Source organism: Diachasma alloeum, unplaced genomic scaffold, assembly GCF_001412515.2.
Source record: "Diachasma alloeum isolate Michigan unplaced genomic scaffold, Dall2.0 Dall_scaffold_00192, whole genome shotgun sequence".
In the NCBI taxonomy this organism is placed as follows: Eukaryota; Metazoa; Arthropoda; class Insecta; order Hymenoptera; family Braconidae; genus Diachasma; species Diachasma alloeum.
The window spans coordinates 1,619,664-1,643,525 of NW_021680357.1; the positions used below are offsets into that span (position 1 = coordinate 1,619,664).

General features: G+C 36.7%; 2 protein-coding genes across 2 annotated transcripts in view; both read right to left on the reverse strand.

Moving 5' to 3' along the window:
- Positions 1–5,958, reverse strand: part of LOC107048394 — a 114,120-nt gene extending 108,162 nt beyond the window's left edge. Inside the window, exon 1 of the mRNA XM_029126799.1 lies at positions 5,937–5,958. Within this exon, the coding sequence (XP_028982632.1) occupies positions 5,937–5,958 (22 nt within the window). The remainder of the gene's footprint in view (positions 1–5,936) is intronic.
- On the reverse strand, positions 978–23,347 carry LOC107048455. The gene is made up of 5 exons (XM_029126800.1): positions 23,071–23,347; positions 14,103–14,347; positions 8,351–8,500; positions 7,825–7,962; positions 978–6,415 (listed from the first exon to the last, which is right to left on the reverse strand). The coding sequence occupies exons 1-5, from the start codon at positions 23,345–23,347 to the stop codon at positions 6,200–6,202; spliced, it is 1,026 nt and encodes a 341-aa protein (XP_028982633.1). The 3' UTR covers positions 978–6,199.
- Between the last annotated feature and the right edge of the window lie 515 nt (positions 23,348–23,862).

Sequence of the window (23,862 nt, forward strand, 5' to 3'; positions counted from 1 at the left end):
CGATAATCGAAAAACAGTTGAATGAGGGTTTTAGCAATTGCACGCATCGCATTAGGCTTCCAACGCGATGATTGTGACAACTCCTTAAGGCGAATCCACAATGAAAGTATCGCAGGGGCGATGGAACGATCGTAATTTTGAAAATCATTGAAAAACAATTGGATAATTGTTCTTAACAGATCCCCCCATTACATTACGCTCCCGACGCGTTAATTGTGTAATCTCCTTAAGGCAAATCCGCAATGAAACAATCGCAGACAATCCATAGCTTGCAAAATTACCAAAAAACAATTGAATAATTCCTCTCAATGATTGCGGACATCACATTAAGCTTCCGACGTCTTAATTTTGAAATCTCCTTAAGGCGACTCCACAATGAACGACTGACAGGTTCACCGCAACCCCTGCAACTGCCAAAATAATCAAGAAATCATTGAATGATTTTTCCACTCCTCCAGAATTTTTTGCACTCCCCCGTACGTCATCAACCCCATCAATACCGATAATTGGAAAATGGCGCCAACTTGGCATCCCAGAAAAATCCGTCCCAACCAATGTTAATGGCCAGTTAAAACATTGACACCTCAATGATGGAAGGGGCCCCACCTGGTCGAAAGGAGGGACGAGGGCTCATGTTGAGGCTCAGAGGGGAATACCACAGGGATATGTCAAACAAGAACGAATGGGGAATGTATTGCACGGCCAGGGCGATGACAACGAGCTAACAGCGTTGGTAAACATGGCGGCACGGGACAGAGGCCGTCGGGCACCGTGATCATGTACTAACTCGTTTCCTCTCAAACACTCTCGGGTTCAACATCTTATAAACGTCACGGATCATGGGAAAATGAAGTCTTTCGGGTTTGCACCGAAAATACCTGGGATCCAGGTAACAGATGTACATTATTTTTGTTGACAATTTAGGATTATTGTGGGAGATGGGATTTTGAGGTCAATAAATAGACTGTTGAAGGCTGTTTATCGATATTGAACGGTCTTTGGTTTAATATGATACAACAGAGCGGGCATTCTGAGAGGAGGGGCCCTTATACATATTACATATCCACATATATAATAATAATTTGTAGTTTCAATTTTTGCATAGTTTCTTTCCGTAAGTTTATATCGGAATCTCTTTATATACAATATATACGATTTAAGCGATTGATTGACAATTAAAATTACAATTTTTTTTGTCGAGTTTCTCCTTCACATAATTCATTTCTTTATACGTTTAGTCACATTTATTTGTTGCGGGTTATTATGAAACTGACTCTGTTGTGTTTTTAATTGACTAATAATTGATTTTTTATTTACACCGGCGATTACGGAATTTTTAATGCATAATTTTGTTCTATATTTTGTATTTATAAAGATGGTAATAGTACTAACAACATCGCTGGTCTTGTAATTTTGAAACGTACGATTTTAATGTGGGAATTGTAATCTCAAACAATTAGGTAATTAATTGTAATCAGACAGGTCAACGCTGCTGCTTCTTGTGGCGCCTAAATTACTGTATAAATTATAAAATTAAAAAAAAACATCAATACGAGTTAAGAGTCGATTGATCGGATATTGAATACTGGTGTTACAATAAATTAAATAATAGTGATATTGGTTTACGATGGAATATAATACGCTTGCGATGCTTATCACAGACACGAGATGATCGAGTCTGGGATGCATTGGGAATGTACATCTCAGACCTTTATTTTTCGTGCTTAATGAGTTGATTGATGAGTGATCCGGTGTTTTGAGAATTATCGGATGAACATAAGCTCGTCGGGATATGATGAAATATTCGTTGATTGATCAACATTTTTTAATGTAATATTGCTAAGGTGGAGTAGAGTAGATTAAGTCGTCTCTCTAGGATGAAATGAATGCGTGAATTTTATAAATAGTTTATGATGGATGACAGCAGCAGCGCGACTTGATGAATTCATGAGGGGACGGATATTTTACAGATAATACTAGTGTCTTAAATTAAGACATGGGACGAAACGTTGTCTTAATAGTGTCTTAAATTACGAAAAAAATTTCAAAAATCTTGAAATGAGACGGTTTTTTTATTTAGTGGTCAAATTTAAGACATGTGTTTGCATAGGTCTTAATTTAAGACATAAGACGCGGAATAATGGCTTGAAGTTTAAGCCTCCAAATTGGACTATACTCTCACAATTTAAGACATTTCATCACTTTTGAAACAACTGCTCTTTTCGGTATACCAAAATCGTCTTAAATGTCCGTGCTTAAACGAATTAAAACAGTCTTAGCCCAAGGCATTACCACTTCTGGTGAATTGAACCCCTTTTTCTCCCCAAAAATGGAATTTGGAAGTATGAATTCGTGAGGGGGAGTTTCACTCAAAAAACCAGTATCTTAAATTAAGTTATGAAGCAAAAAAATGTCTTAATAGTGCCTTAAATCACGAGAATGTTTCCAAATGTCCCAAAAATTGGATGTTTTTTTTATCATTTGAAACGCTTTTGAGTGTCTTAAAACTCAAAATTCCACAAACCAATGTTTTAAAAGGTCTTAATTTAAAACATGAAATTTAAGCCTCCAAATTGGAGATTTATACTCTCGCAACTTAAGACACTTCATCACTTTTGAGGCAACTGTTCTTTTGGGCATACAAAAAACGTCTTAAATCTCCGTGCCTAAACGGATTAAGACCGTCTTAACCAAAAGCATTACCGCTTCCGGTGAATTAATCCCCCCTTTTCTCCCCAAAAATTGAATTTGGAAATACCAATTCATGAGGGGAGGGTTCACTGACAAAAACCAGTGTCTTAAATTAAGATATGAAACGAAATAATGTCTTAATAGTGTCTTAAATCACGAAAATGTTTCCAAATGTCCCAAAATTGGATGATTTTTTGGTGATTTCAAACGCTATTGACTGTCTTAAAGTTGAAAACCTCAAAACCCGATGTCTTAAAAGAGCTCAATTTAAGACGTAAAACACGGAATAATATCTTGGTCTCAAATATGTCTCAAGATACCTTTTTTAAGCCGGAAAATAAGACTTTAGGTCGAAAAGACATGGATGTCTTAAAATTTAAGCCTCAAGACCCTTTACCGAAAACGTCTTAAATTACCGTACCTAAACGTATTAAGACCGTCTTAATTCAAGCCACTAGCACTTCCTGCGAATTCCCCTATTTTCCCCCCACAAATTCAATCTTCAATTAAATGAAGAAATCGGGTCGGGAATACAGAGTGTAAAGCCTTTACAAAAATAAAATAAATAATCTGAATAAATACAAGTACACTTCTACACTTAATTAATAAATATTAATTATAATTAAGTTGTGTATACGAGAGATTCCTTGAGAATTACGAGGGCTCAATATTTCGCACGCGTTAATTTCACATTCTGTCTCTAAGGTAAAGAAAGCGCGAAACACTGTGTACGTGTTTTGTATATATCTATATGAGAGTGTGTGTACAGGTTAGCTGGTGATTTTTTTACATTTTTTTTTACCGCGTGAATAAACCCAACTGCAGAGCCAGGGTTCTCTCGTACACCCCGGTCAAATACGTGTTGGCAATGCCCTTCTTTCACTCTCTGTCTTTGTTCCTTCAAACATAATCATTTTATTCTGTCCCTCATTCCAAATAAATAATATACAAAACCGCGTTAATTATTTTGTTTAAATGTAAATGAATATAAAATTTTGTTACCTACGTAAAACTTGAGATTTTCAGAATAAATGAAATAAAAAAAATCAGTCCGACACGTGTTATTAAAATGTTAAATTCTTGCACACGGAGAATAATAAAAATTTGTTAATGACGATAAATAGGATCAGCACTAATTGGGGCTAAAACTAGTGCTAGAATCTGTCGGAATCATTTGAAATTTATCGAACCCGACTGTTTTTAATTTAAAATTCCGGAAAATCTCAGATGATGAAAAATCATGTAAATTTTTCGATCATCGAATCCTTTCGTACTCAATCATTGTTTAAAAATTTCCCTTCACACGAAAAAATGTTCAGTATTGATAAGTGTACGGGGTGTTAATACGTGAGTTTTGTGTAGAGTTGTAATGCCACCATTTCAAAAATGGCCTAAAATTAACTAAAAGGATAATTAGATTGAGAATAGGCGGAAAACCGGGGGGTGGGGGCGGCGGGCGGAAATTCTAACGACTCACCAATTTTTTTTTTCGTTCCCTACTAAATTACACGGATTCTATCGTGAGTTATACATATAATATGTACAGTTCCATTTGCACTTCGAAGAAGACTGATTGTACGTTTGACGCACGGTATGGTATTGGCCTTCGGATGCACAACCTAGAGACAAAGAATTTTCATGACTATATAAGGTGGAGATGAAATACGCGCGATTTCTTCATAGCCAGGGCCATATTGGAACTCCTGCGGAGAATTTCGAAGCATGAAAAACGAGTGGAAATTATTATTTTCTTGAAATGGCTTAATTTATGACATGAGGATTGAAAAAATATGCATCAAGGTTTAAGACAACACATTCAAGACATTCATTTCGTCAGATAAATGTCTTAGAAGTGGAGATGAAGTCGTCTTAAGACAGCCATGTCTTAAATTAACCCTCGATTTAAGCCTCAATTTTGTGGTATCAAAAAATTGATATTCGCACCCCAAATTTTCGGAGCATGAAAATCCGACTAACATGATCATTTCCCTTGCGCTCGAAAACAGTGTCTTAAAATGTCTTAATTTAAGACGTGACGATAAAAAAATGTATCAAGCTTTAAGACAATGCATTTAAGACATACAGTTCATCGCACAAATGTCTTAAAAGTGGAGATGATGTTGTCTTATAGCAGTCATGTCTTAAATTAAGCCACGATTTAAGCCACAATTTTCTGTTATCACAAGGTTGATATTCCTCCCGCAATTTGGAGCATGAAAATCAGATTGAAATTATTATTTCTCCTGCACTGAAAAATAGTGTCTTAAACTGTCTTAGTTTAAGACATGACAATAAAAATATGCATCACGCTCTGGAACAATGCATTTAAAATATTCATTTGATCGGACGAATGTCTTAAAAGTGGAGATGAAGTTGTCTCAAAGCAGTCATGTCTTAAATTAAGACCTAATTTAATCCCAAATTTTCCGGTTTCAAGAAAAATAATATTTCCACCGCAAATTTTCGGAACACGAAAATCCGATTAAAATGATCATTTCCCATGCACTGAAAAATAGTGTCTTAAACTGTCTTAATTTAAGACGTGGTGATGAAAATATGCATTAAGCTTTGGGACAACGCATTTAAGACACTCATTTAATCAGACGAATGTCTTAAAAGTAGAGATGAAGTTGTCTCAAAGCAGCCAAGTCTTAAATTAAGACCTAATTTAATCCCAAATTTTCCGGTGTCAAGAAAAATAATATTTCCACCGAAAATTTTCGGAGCACGAAAATCCGACTAAAATGATCATTTCCCATGCACTGAAAAATAGTGTCTTAAACTGTCTTAATTTAAGATGTGATGATAAAAATATGCATTAAGCTTTGGGACAACGCATTTAAGACACTCATTTAATCAAACGAATGTCTTAAAAATGGAGATGAAGTTGTCTCAAAGCAGCCAAGTCTTAAATTAAGACCTAATTTAATCCCAAATTTTCCGGTGTCAAGAAAAATAATATTTCCACCGAAAATTTTCGGAGCACGAAAATCCGACTAAAATGATCATTTCCCATGCACTGAAAAATAGTGTCTTAAACTGTCTTAATTTAAGATGTGATGATAAAAATATGCATTAAGCTTTGGGACAACGCATTTAAGACACTCATTTAATCAAACGAATGTCTTAAAAGTGGAGATGAAGTTGTCTCAAAGCAGCCAAGTCTTAAATTAAGACCTAATTTAATCCCAAATTTTCCGTTATCAAAAGAATTAATATTTCCACCGTAAATTTTCCCACTTAACCTCGAATTCCCACAGCCGCCATTTTGTTGTGCTCCAGAAATGAACGAGACCGCCATATTATTCCGAATACAATGATGCAACCCAATGTCTCACGATCCAGGCCACCAAACACCAATGGCTCGCCATTGTCAATCAGTCTAAAGCTATCAACATAATTAATTTACTCATTAAGATAGTAGGGCCTCCAGACGTTTCAATGACAATTTTCTTAAGTAACCGAGTCGTCGTCTGGTCCCCCTTCGCCGGCCTCCGCCTTGCCGTCCTCAGGATTTAACAGCACGACTCAAATGTCCGAACACCTCTACAACGTATTCCAAAGCATTCATGTAGTCACGAAATATCAGCCAGTCACGTAGATTTCTGAATGTCGCTTGTGATGACATTGCACCACGATAATCATTGGACATTGCTTTACGACTGATGTTATTTCTTGGTGTAACACCACGCTCAATCAGGGCAGCCTGCAGCTCACAGAGCACCTGCAACAGCGATGGCCAAACGACATCAGCATAAATCGCACCATCTCCACTAGCCTGTGTTACATTTTTCCCACTCATCGACTGTCGAATGAAATACAAATAAAAAATTCTAGCGAGCCTTCTTGCAATTGTGTTATATTTATGCGTAAACATCTCATCGTGACTTGCGCGATGGACCTATTTCCTACATTTACTCATTCCTCATAATTTTCCGTCTGTACCAGGAATAACTCGATTAGCGACATCTTACGAACGCCCCGAGAATTAAGTTGCAGAGTGCGCGTTCTCAGTGTTACAAATATTTGGTCTATGATCCAATGAATTACCGCGGATCCGGGTGCCCGATGAGATGTTTGCACATCAATTACATAACATGAAATACGTATAAGAAACAGTACGTGGGAATAATGAATAGTATAATTTATTCGTATTACTTCACAAAAAAAAATTTCTTGATTTAATCAGGAGAGATTCTACTCATTTTAAGCATATTTCATGGAATTGGATCCAGTGTTTCCAGAAAATGTCAAGTCGAGTTGGCGATTTGATTCAAGTCGGAAAATACTTGAATCAAGTATTTCTTGTACTTAAATCATGTATCACTCGTACTTGAATCAAGTAATCAAGTATGTCTTGAATCAAGTAATCTAATATCGCTTGTACTTGAATCAAGTATCTTTGGTGCTTGGATCAAGTAGCTTTCGTACTCGAATGAAGAATTTTTTGTACTTGATTGAAGTAGCTTCCCTACTTAAATCAAGTATCTCTCGTACTTGAATCAAGTACCTCTTGTACTTGAAGTAAGCATTTCTTGTACTTGAATCAACGCGATTGCGAATAGACGTCAGTTTTTCATAACACAATTTTATTTTCTAAACAATATGAGTCGAAAACTCGGATAGATTAAATCGTAGTTTACATACTTGGATCGAGTAGACAAAATACTTGAATCAAGTCCCGATCTACTTGAATCAAGAAATTTTTTTTTCTCTTTCTCAAAGATTAAGTTGCGCAATTTGCCCTCTCGATGTTACGAAATTGACTCGATGATCCACTAAATTACTCCGGGTTCAGGCGCCCGGTAAGATGTTTACACATTAAAAAAAAACAATTTCGATTCATTAACTTTGAGATTAACCAAAATTACATGATGAATGAAAATTCTTCTCTTGTGATTTTATGGATTTTTTTTATGCTATCGTTAAATCGGCGAAATTGCTTCCCGTCGGCATTTCGTCCTGCTAGGCCAGCGCTCTGCCATTGTGAAAGCTGACACCAATTCTTTATTGTTATTTTTTTTTTCAAGTCATTAGTTTTTTTTGGGCCTTTGCTTTATTTTATTTGTATTTATCGATTGTTCAGTGAAGCGAAGACTTCAATATTTCAAAGATATTTAGGTTGAAACTTACCGTTTGGAGGCTTGACTCAGTGTCCTTGAACTTCTGGAGGAACTCGAGTCGGTGATCCTCGTGGTCCCAGACTATTTGTTCCAGGCCAACTGCATATGTCTGCATGTACTCGTAGACATCAAGCAGAATATTGTCAAGCTGAGGAGCAAAGCGATGAATTAAAAATTGAACAATCGTCTCGTGTTGTGCGTCAAGCCTAAATGAGTTTTCGAGAAATATCTGCGAATCTAAGAGAGATGGCGAAATTTTTGATAAAATCTTTTTTGTAGCTTTCAATTCGCTCTACGGAAAAGGTTATGACAAAAATTTTGATAGCTGCCTCAGATTCCGAGATGTTCACTGAAAACTGACGAATAGCCAAAATTGACTTAAACCGTTTTATCGTTTCGCTGCTGATTTGGAAAGAGGGCGTAAATATTTGATAGTTCGTGAGAATTTGAAAGGTCTTTTCGAGTTGAAATCCTTCGACGCATGAACTCACTGGATCATGACTTAATGCAAGACTTAATTGTTCAGTAATACATACCATTTCTAATCCCAATTTGCTCAGGTACTCCGGGGCCAGTGGCTCGCCAAGTTGTTTTGGTATCTTATCGGGCCCAGGCAACCAATCATAGTGGTTGTCCTTCCACTCCGAGTGCAGAACGGCAAAGTCGGTGTTAAACGTCTGTTTGATCTGTCGAGGGGAAACCGAAGAGAGAGAGAGAGAGAAAAAAAATTAGTAAAAACGGTCGATCGATCCATTCTCTTGGATGAGGTCATCCATGAGAGGTAGGAGCACATGTCGAAACAAGAGGTCGTGGGCTAAAGTATCGTCTTCCCTCAACAAAACTCGATCCTCAATATTTTTTTTTTGAGACAAAGAAAAATCCCGGGAGGAGAGCACGGCAGTGTTTCGGAGGACCACGGCCACCTCGAAGGGATACCGGACATTTCAGTTGCTATTGCGTAAGGGAAAAAAGGCCTGATCATCGCGAGAGCCGGAATGGGATTAATTATCTTGTCTGGGGAGGCAAATTTCCGAGTAGATTCCGGGTAAAAACAGATTCGAACAATGAGAGAAAATGAATGAGTTCTCAAAGAAGTCTTGCTTGGGCTCAAAAAATGGGCTGATGAAAAAAATTACGAGGAAATGAATTTTTCGATGAATATTTGAAAATGTGAATAATCGCTCTGCTTTCGATAATCGAGAGAAGTTTATCGAGAGATATTTTGTCATTATTATTTCAGCGAAATCCATTTGACTTCAAGTTCCCGAACATTTTGCAATGATTTTATTATTCAAGTTTGCAGGTCTGAATTTGAATCTCGATATTGGACCGTAAGAAAACATTTTAAAAATCAGTAAAAAAAATTAGAATGTTTACTTTTGGGGGAAAATTGATGCAATTTTTTTGTTGTTCAAAATGAAAGTTTTCTTCACGTTATTCAATAGAAAAATATGAAATAAAAGGTGATGATTCTTTTCAAAGTTGTATCTTCATTTAATCATGTTAAAATAAATTTTTGAAAACTGAATCATTTTTTTAAATAAAAATTATTGTAAAAAAATAAATTAAAAAGTGTCCCGTAAATGTTGATATGTTTCTGATTTTTCAGAATTTTTTCAGATTTTAGGACCCTTTTTGACGGCTGAAACCCATGACATTAGAAAGAGATGTTTTTGCGATAAAACTGGCAGGAATGCAAATAAAAATCTGAAAATTTGCATGCAGGCGTATTTCATCATTATAAATAACAGAAAAAATTGGCGATTCAAAATTCGTTGTGGGTATTTTCACCATAATTATTCCGCTAGACCCTTCATAATACTCTGCATCGAACTGCAAAAATGTCTTAATTTCAAACACTAGTTTTTCCAGCGCGAGATGTCGATGATTCTCACGCACTGTTTCCCCGGTTTGTAATCCGGCCGTTGATTTAGTGAAGGCACTTCGGGATTAGTCAGCTGTTGGAGGACGGACTGAAGCCAAATTAACTTGAGGAAAATGAGAGTACGTGGAAATGCAAATCGCTCTGGATCCCGGCGGCTAATCGGTGACTAAACTCACCGTTGGCGAGTCCCTCGTGTGTGCCAGGCGCCTATTTAATTGTGTATTGGCGTGAGGAGGGTTTCAAAGCTGTACTAGAAAGTGGGCAGCGACATGACCGAGAGGATATTGGATAGTTTTGTCATTTTTTGGTTGAAGGTTCTGAAGTATTCGCCGGTTTTAATGAAATTTTCTAAAGTTTTGGAGCAATTTCATGACATCATAAGTCAGCAATTAATTTTTGTTACTAGTTGGTTAAGTTTGTGGATTTTTGTAATAATAGTTCGATTTCTAGGGTAATAGTGTAGATTTAAAGCTTGATAATTGAATTTTTTAGCCCAATAGCCATTATTTTTAACGCAATTGTGGGAAATTCTAGGTCAACGATCAATTTTGATTAGTAATTGATCAAGTGCAAGATTTTTTAGGACAATAATTTGATTTTTAAGGTTGATAATCTAAATTTTTTATTCAATCAACACAATTTTTAAAAGAATAGCTTGAAAATGTTGATCAATATTTCATTTTCCTCATCAATTAAGTAACTTTAAGCAATTTTTCGGTGGCCGAAGCGGCTAGGTGCGAGCCTAGTGTGCGAAAGGTTGAGTTCGATTCCCCGTGGAACCGAGTTTTTCAACCGGAGGCTCCGGCGAGCGGGAGGTCGCTAATATAGTGACCGCCTGTACCGGCATGGGTTTCCTGTGGTTTCCCATGCTACTCCTATGTTCTATAGAAGTGCGAATGCGGTGCAGTGTAGAATCCACAGCCGCATGCATAGGGTTGGATAGGGCCGATTAGCCAATCAGAGGGCAGAAAGGGCCGAAATATAAAAAAAAAAAAGTCAGATTTTCATGACCATAAACTTCGTTGTTAACTTCATAATCTTAATTTTCAGCTTCAATTTCTAGAGCAATAGCCTAAAATCCTAGATTAATAGTCAATTTTTCGTTCGAATTCATCATGTTTAATCAAATTTTGGGACAATGTTAGATTTTTAGAGCAATGATCTTCATTTTTAGCTTGGTAAACTAAACATTCAGCCCAATAACCACAATTTTTATAGCAATCATGCAAAATTCTAGGCCAACAGTGAATTACGACAACAATAAAGGTCTTGAAAACTTCACTCTGTCCTCACCAACTTCAACGAAATCTCCCTAAACCATTATATTCTCCTCTTCACATGCCCACAATTGCCACGCGCCCCAAAAACGAATTATGCAATGTTACACTGCATATTATCCCAAACAATTCATCGAGCCGAGATTCCAACTGCGTCAGCTAGCTCACGGGGATCATTTCACGTCCTCTGTGCACTCTTATCTCGACTCAAGGAATTATTATGATAATACAATGCCTTCACGATGTGCAACACGCCCAATACCACGGTGATAGTTCTTTCGTTCCACCTATCATATAACTGGTAGTAATCCGATGCACCATGTAATTGTGGTGCATTCGAATGTATTAACTGGCATGAATGAACGTCGATCGATTAGGCACTCGAATTTTTTATGCTGGAGGTGTTTTTTTTAAAGGAGCATCGACGGTGGCTCCGATCAGTTTACGTGTGGATTTTGAAAAAAAAAATTGTGTCTGAAGTTGAGACTTTTTCGCAAATTTACGTCATTTTAGTGTCTCAAATTAAAACATGAATTCCAAATTTTTTTCATTTTAAATTTGTGTCACATTTCAGTAGCGAAGTGGTAAAGTGGTACAAGTCAATTTTGACTATTGACCAGTTTTCAATGAATATCTCGGAATCTAAGGGGGACAGCTAAATTTTTGTTATAACCTTTATTGTAGAGCCGGTTGAGAACTACAACAAATGTAGATACGAAAATTCCGCTAACTCCCTCAGATTCCGAACTATTCCTCAAAAACTCAACTGGGGATAAGTCGACTTAAAGCGTTTTACCACTGCGCTACTGATTTGTTTTGACAAATACTTCGTTCATTTTTTTCCAATAATGACTAAACAGTTTTCAAATATCTTGAACTGAGACAGAAAAAATTCCTAAATTTGGTGACTTGTATTTGAAGACATCACGAGAATGTCTCGTCTATCAAACGTTTTTTTTTTAAACGGAAAAAACGTATTTTTAAGCAGATACGATACATTATTGAGTCTAATATCTTAAATTATAACTTCTTAAAGACACTAGTCTTTAAAGTGCATTAGAAAAAATAGTGTCTCATATTAAGACTCTTCTGCCCTCTACTTTAAACTAAAATTTTTCTTTCCCCAAATTAAAGTAATTTTATTGTCTCAAATTAAAACATTAATTCCAAATATTCTGAGTGTTTTACTTTAGGTCTTTTCGTTGTAAACTTATGTCACATTTGTTGTTCCAAATACTTTATTTATTTTTAAACCATTCGAAATTTTCATCATTGGATCTAATGTCTTAAGAATATCCGAGTACTTTGGGCATTTTTCTGAAGTGAAATGCTTTTCTACTTTTGCAATGATAATCAATTTTCCACGATAAAAATCACTTATTCGGAATCGTAACAAATTTATTCATATTCATAATTTCACTAAAAATGAATTTCATGCCTGAAAAAATAACGTTTCCGAAAGTTTAAAAAATTTCATTAATTTATTCATAAACAACGAATGTCTAAAAAATAATAATTCTGTGCAAAATGTAATTTTAATGACGCTAAATATTCATGATTTTTTTCAAATTTGTCTTACGCAACTGTATTCACAAATTTGATAATTGAAAACTGTTAAATCTACAGCGCGATCTGTACCAAACTGTAAAAGACACTTTGATCTCCTTAAATTGAGACGTCTCGAAGCCCCTAGTTTTCACCGAATACCTCTCACCTAAAACAGTCTCTGCCCATAAAAAAAATTCCTAGCGAGAGTTAACCTTGACGACAAAGTCCCGCGAGCGAATTCTCATGTAAACCGGTTATTATTAATAATCCCCCGAAAAAATCTGGATTACGTATGCAAACCGTAACCAATTAGCCGAAAAAAGCGTACGAATATTTTCATCCCGACTCCCTACATTTGCGATTCCCATCACTGTTGTTTTCCAGATAGCCAGACTAAAGGGAGCGCAGGGGGGAGTGAAACACGTCTTTGCGATATCCCGAGGAGAAGCTACTACGGCGGCATGGAATCTCCAGGCCCGATGTACGAGTTGCCGACGTGCTGTATATCCGGTCTGCACTTTAGTATGCAGCCAGAGTAGCCATGTGAACGGTGTGGCCAAAGGACAAGCTGAGTGGGGGACAGCTTCCGATTCTGATTTATTGAAATCTTTATAATTTACCGATCGTTTCATCAAGTCATCAAAAATGAATAATGCAAAAACGAGACTAGAGTGGCTTAAATCAAGCCACCACATCTGAAATTGAAACAGTTGTTCCTATTGAAATGAACCCCTTCGCGCAAAGGAATCGCTGATTCGGTCTATTTTCCACTTCAGAGGATGCTGATGAGCAGAATTGCTGAGCTGACGTCACAGTTCCACCAGACAGTGGGACGCCACAAGTAGTTCGGTATCAGAACACCTGCTGTGCCCTGAGATAACGTATTCCCAAGAAGCTAACAAGAAGCTATCGAGAATACAGCTGGCTATTCTCAACAGCTTCTTACGCTGATTCGAGATTCACAAATAGCTGAAACGGATCCCCCTCCCGATGATCTAATGGGTCACTTGTGGTTCATGGAAGTGAGATGAATACCGCAATGATGCGTTGATCCTTCTGAAGAACTCGGGGTAATCGGAGACTGCTGGAGAGAAGGATATCCTGGTGGTATTCCAAGTTCCAGCAAAGTCCGTTTTGAATGAGTAATCGTCTTGGAAATTCCCATGGCTCTGACCGAAATGAGTGATTGCAGGGGGGACATACCGGTGTAATCAAAACAAAACGCGTGGGGAATAAATTAGAAACTGGGCGATTGTGCTTGCGGTGGGTCGTAAAAGAATGAATAGCGTGCGTGTTACATGTTCACGCTTGGCTGTTGTGATCTACCCCTCGGAATGGATTACGTGAAGGATCATTTTGATGATCTGTTCAGTGGAGATGAGATGGTGGAGGTGGACGGTTTATCCAAATTGAGAAGTTTGAGACAGCAGCAGCTTAAGGTCGTCACCAGTTCAAGACGAATTGGTGAAGGCAGACAGCTGATACAAACTGACAATTTTGAGGGAAGACGATCTCAGATTTGGAATTAATTGGTGATGAAATGAATGTTAGTAAGAGTTAAAAAGTAATGATACTCACGTAATTGTCCCTGAACCCTTCGGCTTGATTGAGAGCAGTTTTCGCTTGAACTGCCACCATGTTCAGCAATTCGGCGTCAGTTAGGGGACCATACTCTGGCTCACCGTCACTCTCCTCTGTTGGCAAGCCTTCGCCACAAGGATTCATCCACTTTTCGGGAGAATTCAGTCGTCTGTTCTCGAGTGTCATTGTTGGTGCACCCTGTACTGATACCACAAACAGGGTCAATAGTAGGCAACCTAACCCTGTAAAGGAGAAAATGAAGAAATTAGTTGAGGATTACGTCAAGGATACTGTGTTGACGTCTGTGTCAAGGGTCACAAGGGTCTCAAGGATGATAAGATCCTTAATAGTCATTTTTTCAACCAAATGAGTCAAGAAGAATCAACTCAAGTGGGCGAATCGTCTCAGACGTCAGGTCTAGAGGAATGCTTCATCTCGACGTTTGCAATCGTCATTGATATAATTTAGCTATAAATAGAAAAACGTATTTCAGTATTGCTGAGAGTCTAACGGGAAGTTTGATCCACCAGAGTGAAAGAAACGACCTCATTTATCAGTCTTTTTGGCTATATAACTGTAAAGGAGAGAATGAACGAATAAGTTAAGGGTCAAGTCAAGTGGACGAAATGTCTCGAACGTCAAAAAGGTCCTTTGTTGACGTCTGTGTCGAGGGTCACAAGGGTCTCAAGGATGATAAGATCCTTAATAGTCATTTTTTCAACCAAATGAGTCAAGAAGAATCAACTCAAATGGGCGAATCGTCTCAGACGTCAGGTCTAGAGGAATGCTTCATCTCGACGTTTGCAATCGTCATTGATATAATTTAGCTATAAATAGAAAGACGTATTTCAGTGTTGCTGAGACTCCAACGGGAAGTTCGATCCACCGGAGTGAAAGAAACGACCTCGTTTATCAGTCTTTTTGGCTGTCTAACTGTAAAGCAGAGAATGAACGAATCAGTTAAGGGTCAAGTCAAGTGGATGAAATGTCTCGAACGTCAAAAGGGTCCTCTGTTGACGTCTGTGTCGAGGGTCGCAAGGATCTCAAGGATGATAAGATCCTTAACAGTCATTTTTTCAACCAAATTAGTCAAGAAGAATCAACTCAAGTGGACGAATCGTCTCGGACGTCAGGTCTAGAGGAATGCTTCATCTCGACGTTTGCAATCGTCATTGATATAATTTAGCTATAAATAGAAAGACGTATTTCAGTGTTACTGAGACTCCAACGGGAAGTTTGATCCACCGGAGTGGAAGAAACAACCTCGTTTATCCGACTTCATTAACTACCTCCTAATGACCAGATGTATCCACCTGGATAAATCTGTAGGATCTCCTCTTCACAGCTATTCTACGTCATTAATTTTTCCTCAAGCACTCGTGAAAACAATCTCTCATAGTTTGTATCAGAGCACTGATACTCAACATGTGAAGCAAGTTGGACTCCTGTCACTTAATCATGGAGACAAGTAAACGGATGAACCGGGGAGTTAAGCACAAGCCAGCATCACGACGTTCCAGTGAAATTCTTGAGAAACCGACTGTTGGCTTTGTCATGACAAAAAAAAAGGTAACGCGTTAACCCAGCTGAAGGGGGCATCATCTTGGACATTGAAGCCCGAGAAGAAGCTGCGGAAAAATGCGATAATGGCGGCACTGTCCTCGCATTACTCTCGACAATTATACCCCATTACTCGATACTCTTTACCAAGACGTGTGCGTTCTCCTTTACCAACCCTCCCTCAACTTCTTATTCGAGATCGTGAGGATGGTTAATTTCCGCGTGTGTCAAGTGTGTAGGAATAACGCGGTGGGGCGACATTGCGGTAGGTCGCGGTGGAAAAATTTAAACGCGCGTTCCGCGGGATTTATTATAGGTATCACACTTGGGTTGGAGGTTGACGGCAAAGGGTTTTTTGAGAATCTCGCGTTCCTGAGGTTCTTGGGGTTCAAAAATAATTGGAGGATTATTTTTTGTGTAAATTTTGCATATGTTGGGGATTGTTGGGAGTGGGGGGTTTACGGCGACGATTTTGGGCTTGATAATGAAAGTGTTTTGCGGAAAACGAATGAAGTTCAAAAATTGGTTAATAAAATTTGTGAAAATTATTACTTTTTGGGGTGAATTTATTACTCTTATCTCAGTCGATAAATTTAATCAGGGTTATAAATTTAATTATGAGTCCACCTTTCCTAGAGTTCCACTGGAATATCAAGGAATTTCGTCATTAAAAATTCAAAATATCGTGAAAAAATCAACGGAACGTTCCATTTCAGTTCCATTAGTCCATGAAAATTGAAATAAATATTTTTTCGATTAACTAAAATTTTATTAAATCCTCACTGAAATTAAAAAAATTACATTTTATAATTTTTTTTCCCTCCAAATCGAATTAGATGAATGCAACCATTTCCAATCATCAAATCACTCAATTAAATTGCGTGAGATTTTTTTTTTTAAATCGTGAATATTCAGCGTTATTAAAACTATATTTTGCACCGAATTATTATTTTTTTAAACATTCGTTGTTTATAAATAAATAATTGAAATTCTTTAAACTTTCAAAAACCTTATTTTTTTCGGCATTAAATCGATTTCTGATAAAATTCTGGATATGAATAAATTTGTTACGATTCCCAAAAATATTATAAATTATTTATAGATTATAGAAAACACTCGTAATTTTCAAAAATTGCAATTTAAAAATCATTTCATCAATCTTCCTCCAAAAGAAAAACAAATGCATTTTTTTTCAGATTTAAAAAATGTTTCCTAACGGTTCAATATCGAGATTCAAATTTAAACCTGCAACGTTTAAATAATAAAATCAAATGGAGCTCGAAAGAAAGCTCTGATGTTCGACTGCAAAAGTAGAAAAGCATTTCACGGGAGAAAAAATAGCCAAAGTACTTGAATATTCTTAATGTCACAGTGTAGTAATAGGAAAAAATGCATGTGAAATAAAACCAATAGAATTCATGAATGAAATCGGCCATAAATTTGAATCTCAAATTGATTGAAATGGGGTGGACAAAACATTCAAAGTGTACGTGCTTTAAACCACTTGTTGAATCGGCTCAACAGGTGGCCACCACCCCTCCTGCCCCTTCCGCCTCGTGCCATTGATGAATAAAATGAGGAACCAAGGTCGTGCATATGCAGCAGTATCGGGGTAACAAGGGGTTAAGTGAGTTTACACATGGAGTTGCGAAATAAAAAATTGTCGTTCAGCAACAATTTCACAAGGTTGACAACACGCTGAGATTGAAGGGCCAGAACAGCCCGACTCTCTTCAAATTTCATCACTCCCAGTTTTTTTATCTAGTGATAATTGTGAATGAGAGTTTCTCTTAATTGCGAAAATCGTTGGTCGAATTATTCAATGAAAAAAGCCAAATCGGTTGCGCGATTAAACGACGACTTCTCGAAAATCGAAGGAAGAAGGTAATTATAGCGGTGTTCGCAATTGATTTGATGCGTGTAAGCAACTTCCCCGGAATAAAACGATGTACATCGTGATGGAATGAAAGACGAAGGGCTCGACAGCAGGCTTTGTTACGTCCGAGTAATAGTCTAATAGTTGATTCGCTTTCTGACATAATGCTGATACTATCGGAAAATCATCTGCGGAAGATTCGCTTTGGGCGAATCTACATAAGAAAACGAGCTTTATTTTGAGACTTATGATTTCTGCTTTACTTTTAAAGTCTCTACTTGATATTTTTAAATGTCTCAAACTTATTTAAGACTTAAAACTTTAAATGGTTCAAACTTATTTGAGACTTTTAAATTTTTAAATGTCTCAAACTTATTTAAGACTTGTAAAACTTTAAATATCTCAAACTTATTTAAGACGTGTGAAACTTTATATGTCTCAAACTTATTTAAGACTTTCAAAACTTTAAATGTCTCAAACTTATTTAAGACTTTTAAAATTTTGAATGACTCAAACTGATTTAAGACTTTTGAAACTTTAAATAACTCAAACTTATTTAAGACTTTTAAAACTTCAAATGACTCAAACTTATTTAAGACTTTTAAAACTTTGAATGACTCAAACTTATTTAAGACTTTTGAAACTTCAAATGACTCAAACTTATTTAAAACTTTTAGAACTTCAAATGACTCAAATTTATTTAAGACTTGTAAAACTTTAAATGGCTCAAACTTATTTGAGACTTTTAAAACTTCAAATAACTCAAACTTTTTTATGATTTTTAAAACTTCAAATGACTCAAACTTATTTACGATTTGTAAAACTTTAAATGTCTCAAAATTATTGTTTCAGAATTTTAAATGTCTTAAACTTATTTAAGACTTTTAAAACTTCAAATGACTCAAACTTATTTAAGATTTGTAAAACTTTAAATGTCTCAAAATTATTGTTTCAGAATTTTAAATGTCTTAAACTTATTTAAAACTTTTAAAAAGTCTTGAATCGAGACTTTCAAGACTCGCAAGATGAGATTTTCAAAAATCTCAAGTCGAGACTGTTAAAAATCTCGCGATTGTATCACGCGATTGAGAAGGGATTCCTGACGCAGCGGGGTGGGGGTTGCCCCCTCATACGGGCTTGAAAAAAGTTGACTCACATAATCATTTGACCCTTAGACCCTGCAAAATCCGCTGATTGAAATTTTCACTGTCGAAAATTCTGCCAGCGCCTGCTTGACTCCTCAGACCGAACCGCGAGAGGAGGTCGCGAGGTGACTAATACGTTCATCGGCTCGCCCGCGAAACGTGACGTCAAGTCACTCTGATATAATGGCGTCGCGGGACGGAGTAGAATAGAAGGCACTGCCTGGATTATTTCCTCTTTGTATTTAGATTGTTTTCTTTCAGGCGGGGAAATGAGAATTTGTCACTTGAGGAAATATCGAGGAGTGGGCGGAGGTAATGTTCTGCAAAAAATACCGCGAGTCTCGGGCATATTTCAATTTTAACTGATGTAGGAAATGCTATTTTAACATATTAATAATTGATTATTTTAAATGATGTAGGAAATGCGAGCAGAACGACCCTCAGGGCCATTTGACTCTTCCGATAATTTTTCTAATTTTCGCCCTCACTCCATTATACAAACAGGTGAAATGCAGAATTTGAAAAACTTTCGTGCAGTCGCATGAAATCAACCACTTAAAGTATATCCCAAGACAATTATTATTTATTAATTTGTATGTATGAAACCACTTTATCAACTCGATCATTGCATTGTTGAGTCAATGAAATAGTTTCATAAATAAAAAAAATGATAATTGCAGGAGAAAAGACAATTCCAAAAGTTCATATAGACACAGGGGTTCCGGTTCTCCTTAAGGTATATCCCAAGACAATATCACTCAAAAGTTAGTCCCTACGGATTTCCGGAAAAAATTCTAAATGACGATGTATTGCATTCTCATAAGTTATTAAATTTTTTCCTCCTCATATGTTGTTGATGAAGGCAACAATTACTGTCTGAATCCAATAAGAAATTATTTGTTAATCAATTGACTGAATTAAATAAAAAATGAATTCGCGAAATTTTCATTTTCTAGAGTTGAATATAATTAAAACTTTTGAATATCTTAAGGAGAAACGGAACCTCCGTCACTATATGAACTTTTAAAATTGTGTTTTCTCCTACAGTTATTAATTTTCATCTATGGAACTACTTTATCAACTCGATCATTGCATTGTTGAGTCAATGAAGTAGCTTCATAAATGAAAAATAATAATTGCGAGAAAAGACAATTCTAAAAGTTCATATAGACACAAGGATTTCGTTTGCCCTTAAGGTATATCCGAAGACAATACCAGCCAAAAGTTAGTCCCTGCGGATTTCCGGAAAAAATTATAAATGACTTGATTTATTGCATTCTCATAAGTTATTAAGTTTTTCTCTCCTCATATATTGTTGATGAAGGCAACAATTACTGTCTGAATAAAAGAATAAACTGTTTGTTAATTAATTGTTTGAATCAAATAAGAAATGAATTCACGAAATTTCCATTTTTTAGTGTCGCCGAAATTATGTCCTAAAAAAGTTTTTAAAAAATTCACTTAATTCATAATTTATTAATCTACCAGGGATTCGTTTTTTAAGAATATCGTAAGGATCGTTTTCTCGTGAGATGGAAAAATTGAGTTCGGGGGTACCCATAACCCCTGTTTGACCTATGCCTCGCGTGCTAGAAGTCCGCATTTCATTATTTATTATCTCCTAAACTGTGTAGTACAGCTAGTTAGATTTTTTTCAATAGCCGGGGAACACTATAAACATTTTCTATGAAAAACATGGGGACAATTGCAAGAAAAACTTATTTGTTAGGGATCAATGAAACCATATTAAATCAGCAATCACTGTGACATGATACTTGCCAGTGAATACCCCGGCTGAGGGCATCCATCCACCCACGTGCCCCGGACTCTCGGTTGAAACACACCTTTGCTCATCATTGTACACTCCAGGTGACACCGTTATTTACGACTTTACGAATTTTTTTAAAAGACTACCCGTTGCGCATCCCTCGCCGATGCCTCCATTTCACGGATAAAACACACCGACAAGCTGTTTCGTAATGATTTATTGGAGGTTTTTGTGCCCCCTTGTGCCTCTAATCACGGTCTTGGTGGGAACTCAAGCCACTGGAGCCATCGGAAATGAATAAACTATTTTAATAATTTGATATTTTCATTTGAAAATTAAGAAAATGCCAAGTTGAGAGAAATTATGAAGAAATTAATAAAAAATACTGCCAACATCAAGGGAAATGAAAAATTTTAAAAACAAAATGACAAAGTATTTGAAAAAAAATTTTTTTTTTTTAAATTACTATAAGTAATTTCTATAAATAATTTATAAATAATCAATTTTCCACGATAAAAATCATTTGTTCGGAATCGTAACAGATTTATTCATATTCAAAATTTTACCGGAAATCAATTTAATGCCTACTAAATAAGCTTTACGAAAATTTGAACAATTCCAATTATTTATTTACAAACACCGAATCTTTAAAAAAAAAATAATTCAGTGCAAAATGTAACTTTAATGACGCGAAATATTGATGATTTTTTTTTCAAATTTGCCTCACGTAATTTAATTGACAAATTCAATGATTGAAATGTTGATAAAAAATGCCGCCAACATTAGAAAAAATAAACATTATTAAAAAATAAATTCTCATCATCAAAAATGAGAAAGTTGATATTGAGACAGAAGTTGTCAGTATTTGAATGCTGAAGACACTAGAGGAGAATAGGGTAAAATGGACCGGCAAGATATTTTTTCCAGCTTCAAAATGACCAGAAAAGTAATTTCTTATTTTTCGATTTCAAAAGTCTGAATTTGAGACTTTCAATGTCAATTTAAGCCTTCTGAAAATCTTCAGTCGACATGTTAAAAAGTTTAATCAATCGATCAAGTCTCAACCTCAAATTTTTCTCAACTGAAATTTTGAAAGTCTCAGCTTGAAAATTTTAAATTGAGATCTTCATTTGAGACTTTCAAAAGCCTCAAAATAAAGCTTCTTTTTTTATGGAAACCCCATTTACCCGAATTATGCCATTCAGCCACTAGACATTGACGTTTTCAGATGATCTATTTTTCCCCCAGTCCCTTTCCCTCGTCTTCGACGGATTTCACACGATTGCAATCCCGAGTGACAGTGACTTCACTCGTAAAATCAAAATGTTCAATAATACCCCATCAATTAGTGATTTAAATTTAAAACTACCGAATTTGGGGCTTCCATTCATGACAGTCTTTAGATCGATGATGAGTGGAACCGACGGGAGATAAGTTAATCGAAGCACGACTCGACGGCTTTTCCGGCCGTTAAAAAGCGCGCCAATCGATTTCCGCCGCGTGGGCGCGCGTGGAAATACGCATGGAATGGGATAATATATTTTTTTCTCCTCATTGCGGCTTCAATTCGCCCGGCTTATCGGCTTTTTTTTTCGGCAATAGTGGGCCTCAGAGCGAGACAATGGGCTGAGTAATACGACTGTTGTAAGAGGTGGCATTCAATTGAGGAAGAAAAATGCTGGAGCACCTTAAAAATTAGCGATACCCTTGAGACACGGCCCGGGGACAATGAGAGACAGTGGGCCATGCTCTTTGTTACGACGGAATATTAATTCGATTTTTGTATAATTGAAGGGGGGTAGGGGGTGAGGGGGGACCTGACTCGATAGTCAATCGTTGTTTTGTCGTTTATTCATTATTTTTCATTTTTATTCATTTGTTTTTTTTCTGTTTAATAATTTTTTTGGAGGACATGCGATTTGGTGAAATATCTCGAAATACAAATTTTTCTTGATTCGATGATAAATAATTTTGAGGATTTTAAAATGTCAAAAAGTTTTCGCCACTTTTTCAAAATCCAAAGTAATTAGAAAATGGGTTTTGCGGAATATCTTAGAATAGAAGCGCGATAACAAAATTTTTGCTAATACATTTTTCGTAGGGAATTTTCAAGGCTACCAAACATGTCCTAACAACTTTTCTCCTATCTCTCATAAATTCAGAGATATCCACAAAAAACTGGTGATGAAAAATAATGATTGAAACGATTAAATCTGAATCAACATTTAGTATTCTCTAAATATCTCGAAATCCGAGTGAAGTATCAAAAAATTGATAATAATTTTTTTTATAGCCCTTGAAATTTCCCACAAAAATTCTTCTAACAAAAATTCACCATCTTCCTTCCATCTAAAAATATTTTTAAAAAACGAGTTTTGAAAAATCCTCGAATTAACAACTTTTCAAATTACCATTTAGTATTCCCTAAATATCTCGAGATCCCAGTAAAAAATGAAAAAATTGATAATGACCTTTTTTATAGCTCTCGAAATTTCCCCCAAAAAATCTCTAAACAAAAATTTTGCCACCTCCCTTCCCTCCAAAGATATCCCCAAAAAACAACCACGTCTTGATTTTCGTGTCAAAAAATCGCCGAATTTTCAAAAAAAAACTTACTCAGCCATGTGTTTCCGCAGGTCGTCCCTCTCCTCCACCTCTTCCCAAGTCTTTTAATCCCATAATCACACGAACAAGTCACCCCGCACTCATCACACTCCCTGTTTCCCCTAGCACACACCCTCCCACCCGCAATCCCCTTTTCACATTTCGAATTAATTGTCCTCGTGTCATCAATAGCCGGTGCCCTCTCAACCCTGTGATAAGTTGTCCTCTGGTCTCTCGTCATAATCTCCTCCATCCCACGTCGATCGAGCACTGTATCCTCACCAATCATGACAGCATGGCAAAACTCCACGAAACCCCACGCTCTCAACTCCCCAAGGATCTCAACCGAGCACTGGTCAACGCCAAAAAAAATCTAATTCACCAAAAAATTAATGAACAGCATCAATTGCCGCCGAATGTCGAGCTGCGTTCTGCACAAAAGTGTCAAAATGTCGCGGAATCACAAGTCGACACAAGTTGCACTGATTCTTCCTCTGACAGCCAAGGGATGAACGCAACTGACGTCTCAGTCGTAACTTGGGCTGAAGTACCGTGATGATGCCTCGTCGAGTGTCAGAATGTGACTGACTCGCACATCTCCAACGAGTGGTTGAAGTATCACCGGCTGTCCCAAGAGCTAACCACTGAACGGTCAGTCCCCGGTAATTCCCCCGTTTACCTTAGCCTCAGAAATATTCAGTTGTCAATCGGCGCTAGCCAATTCGACAAATGAAAAATTTTTCGCTCACCAATGATTCAATTAACCAGATGATGAACGTCTGAGACGTTGGGTCACACTGTAAT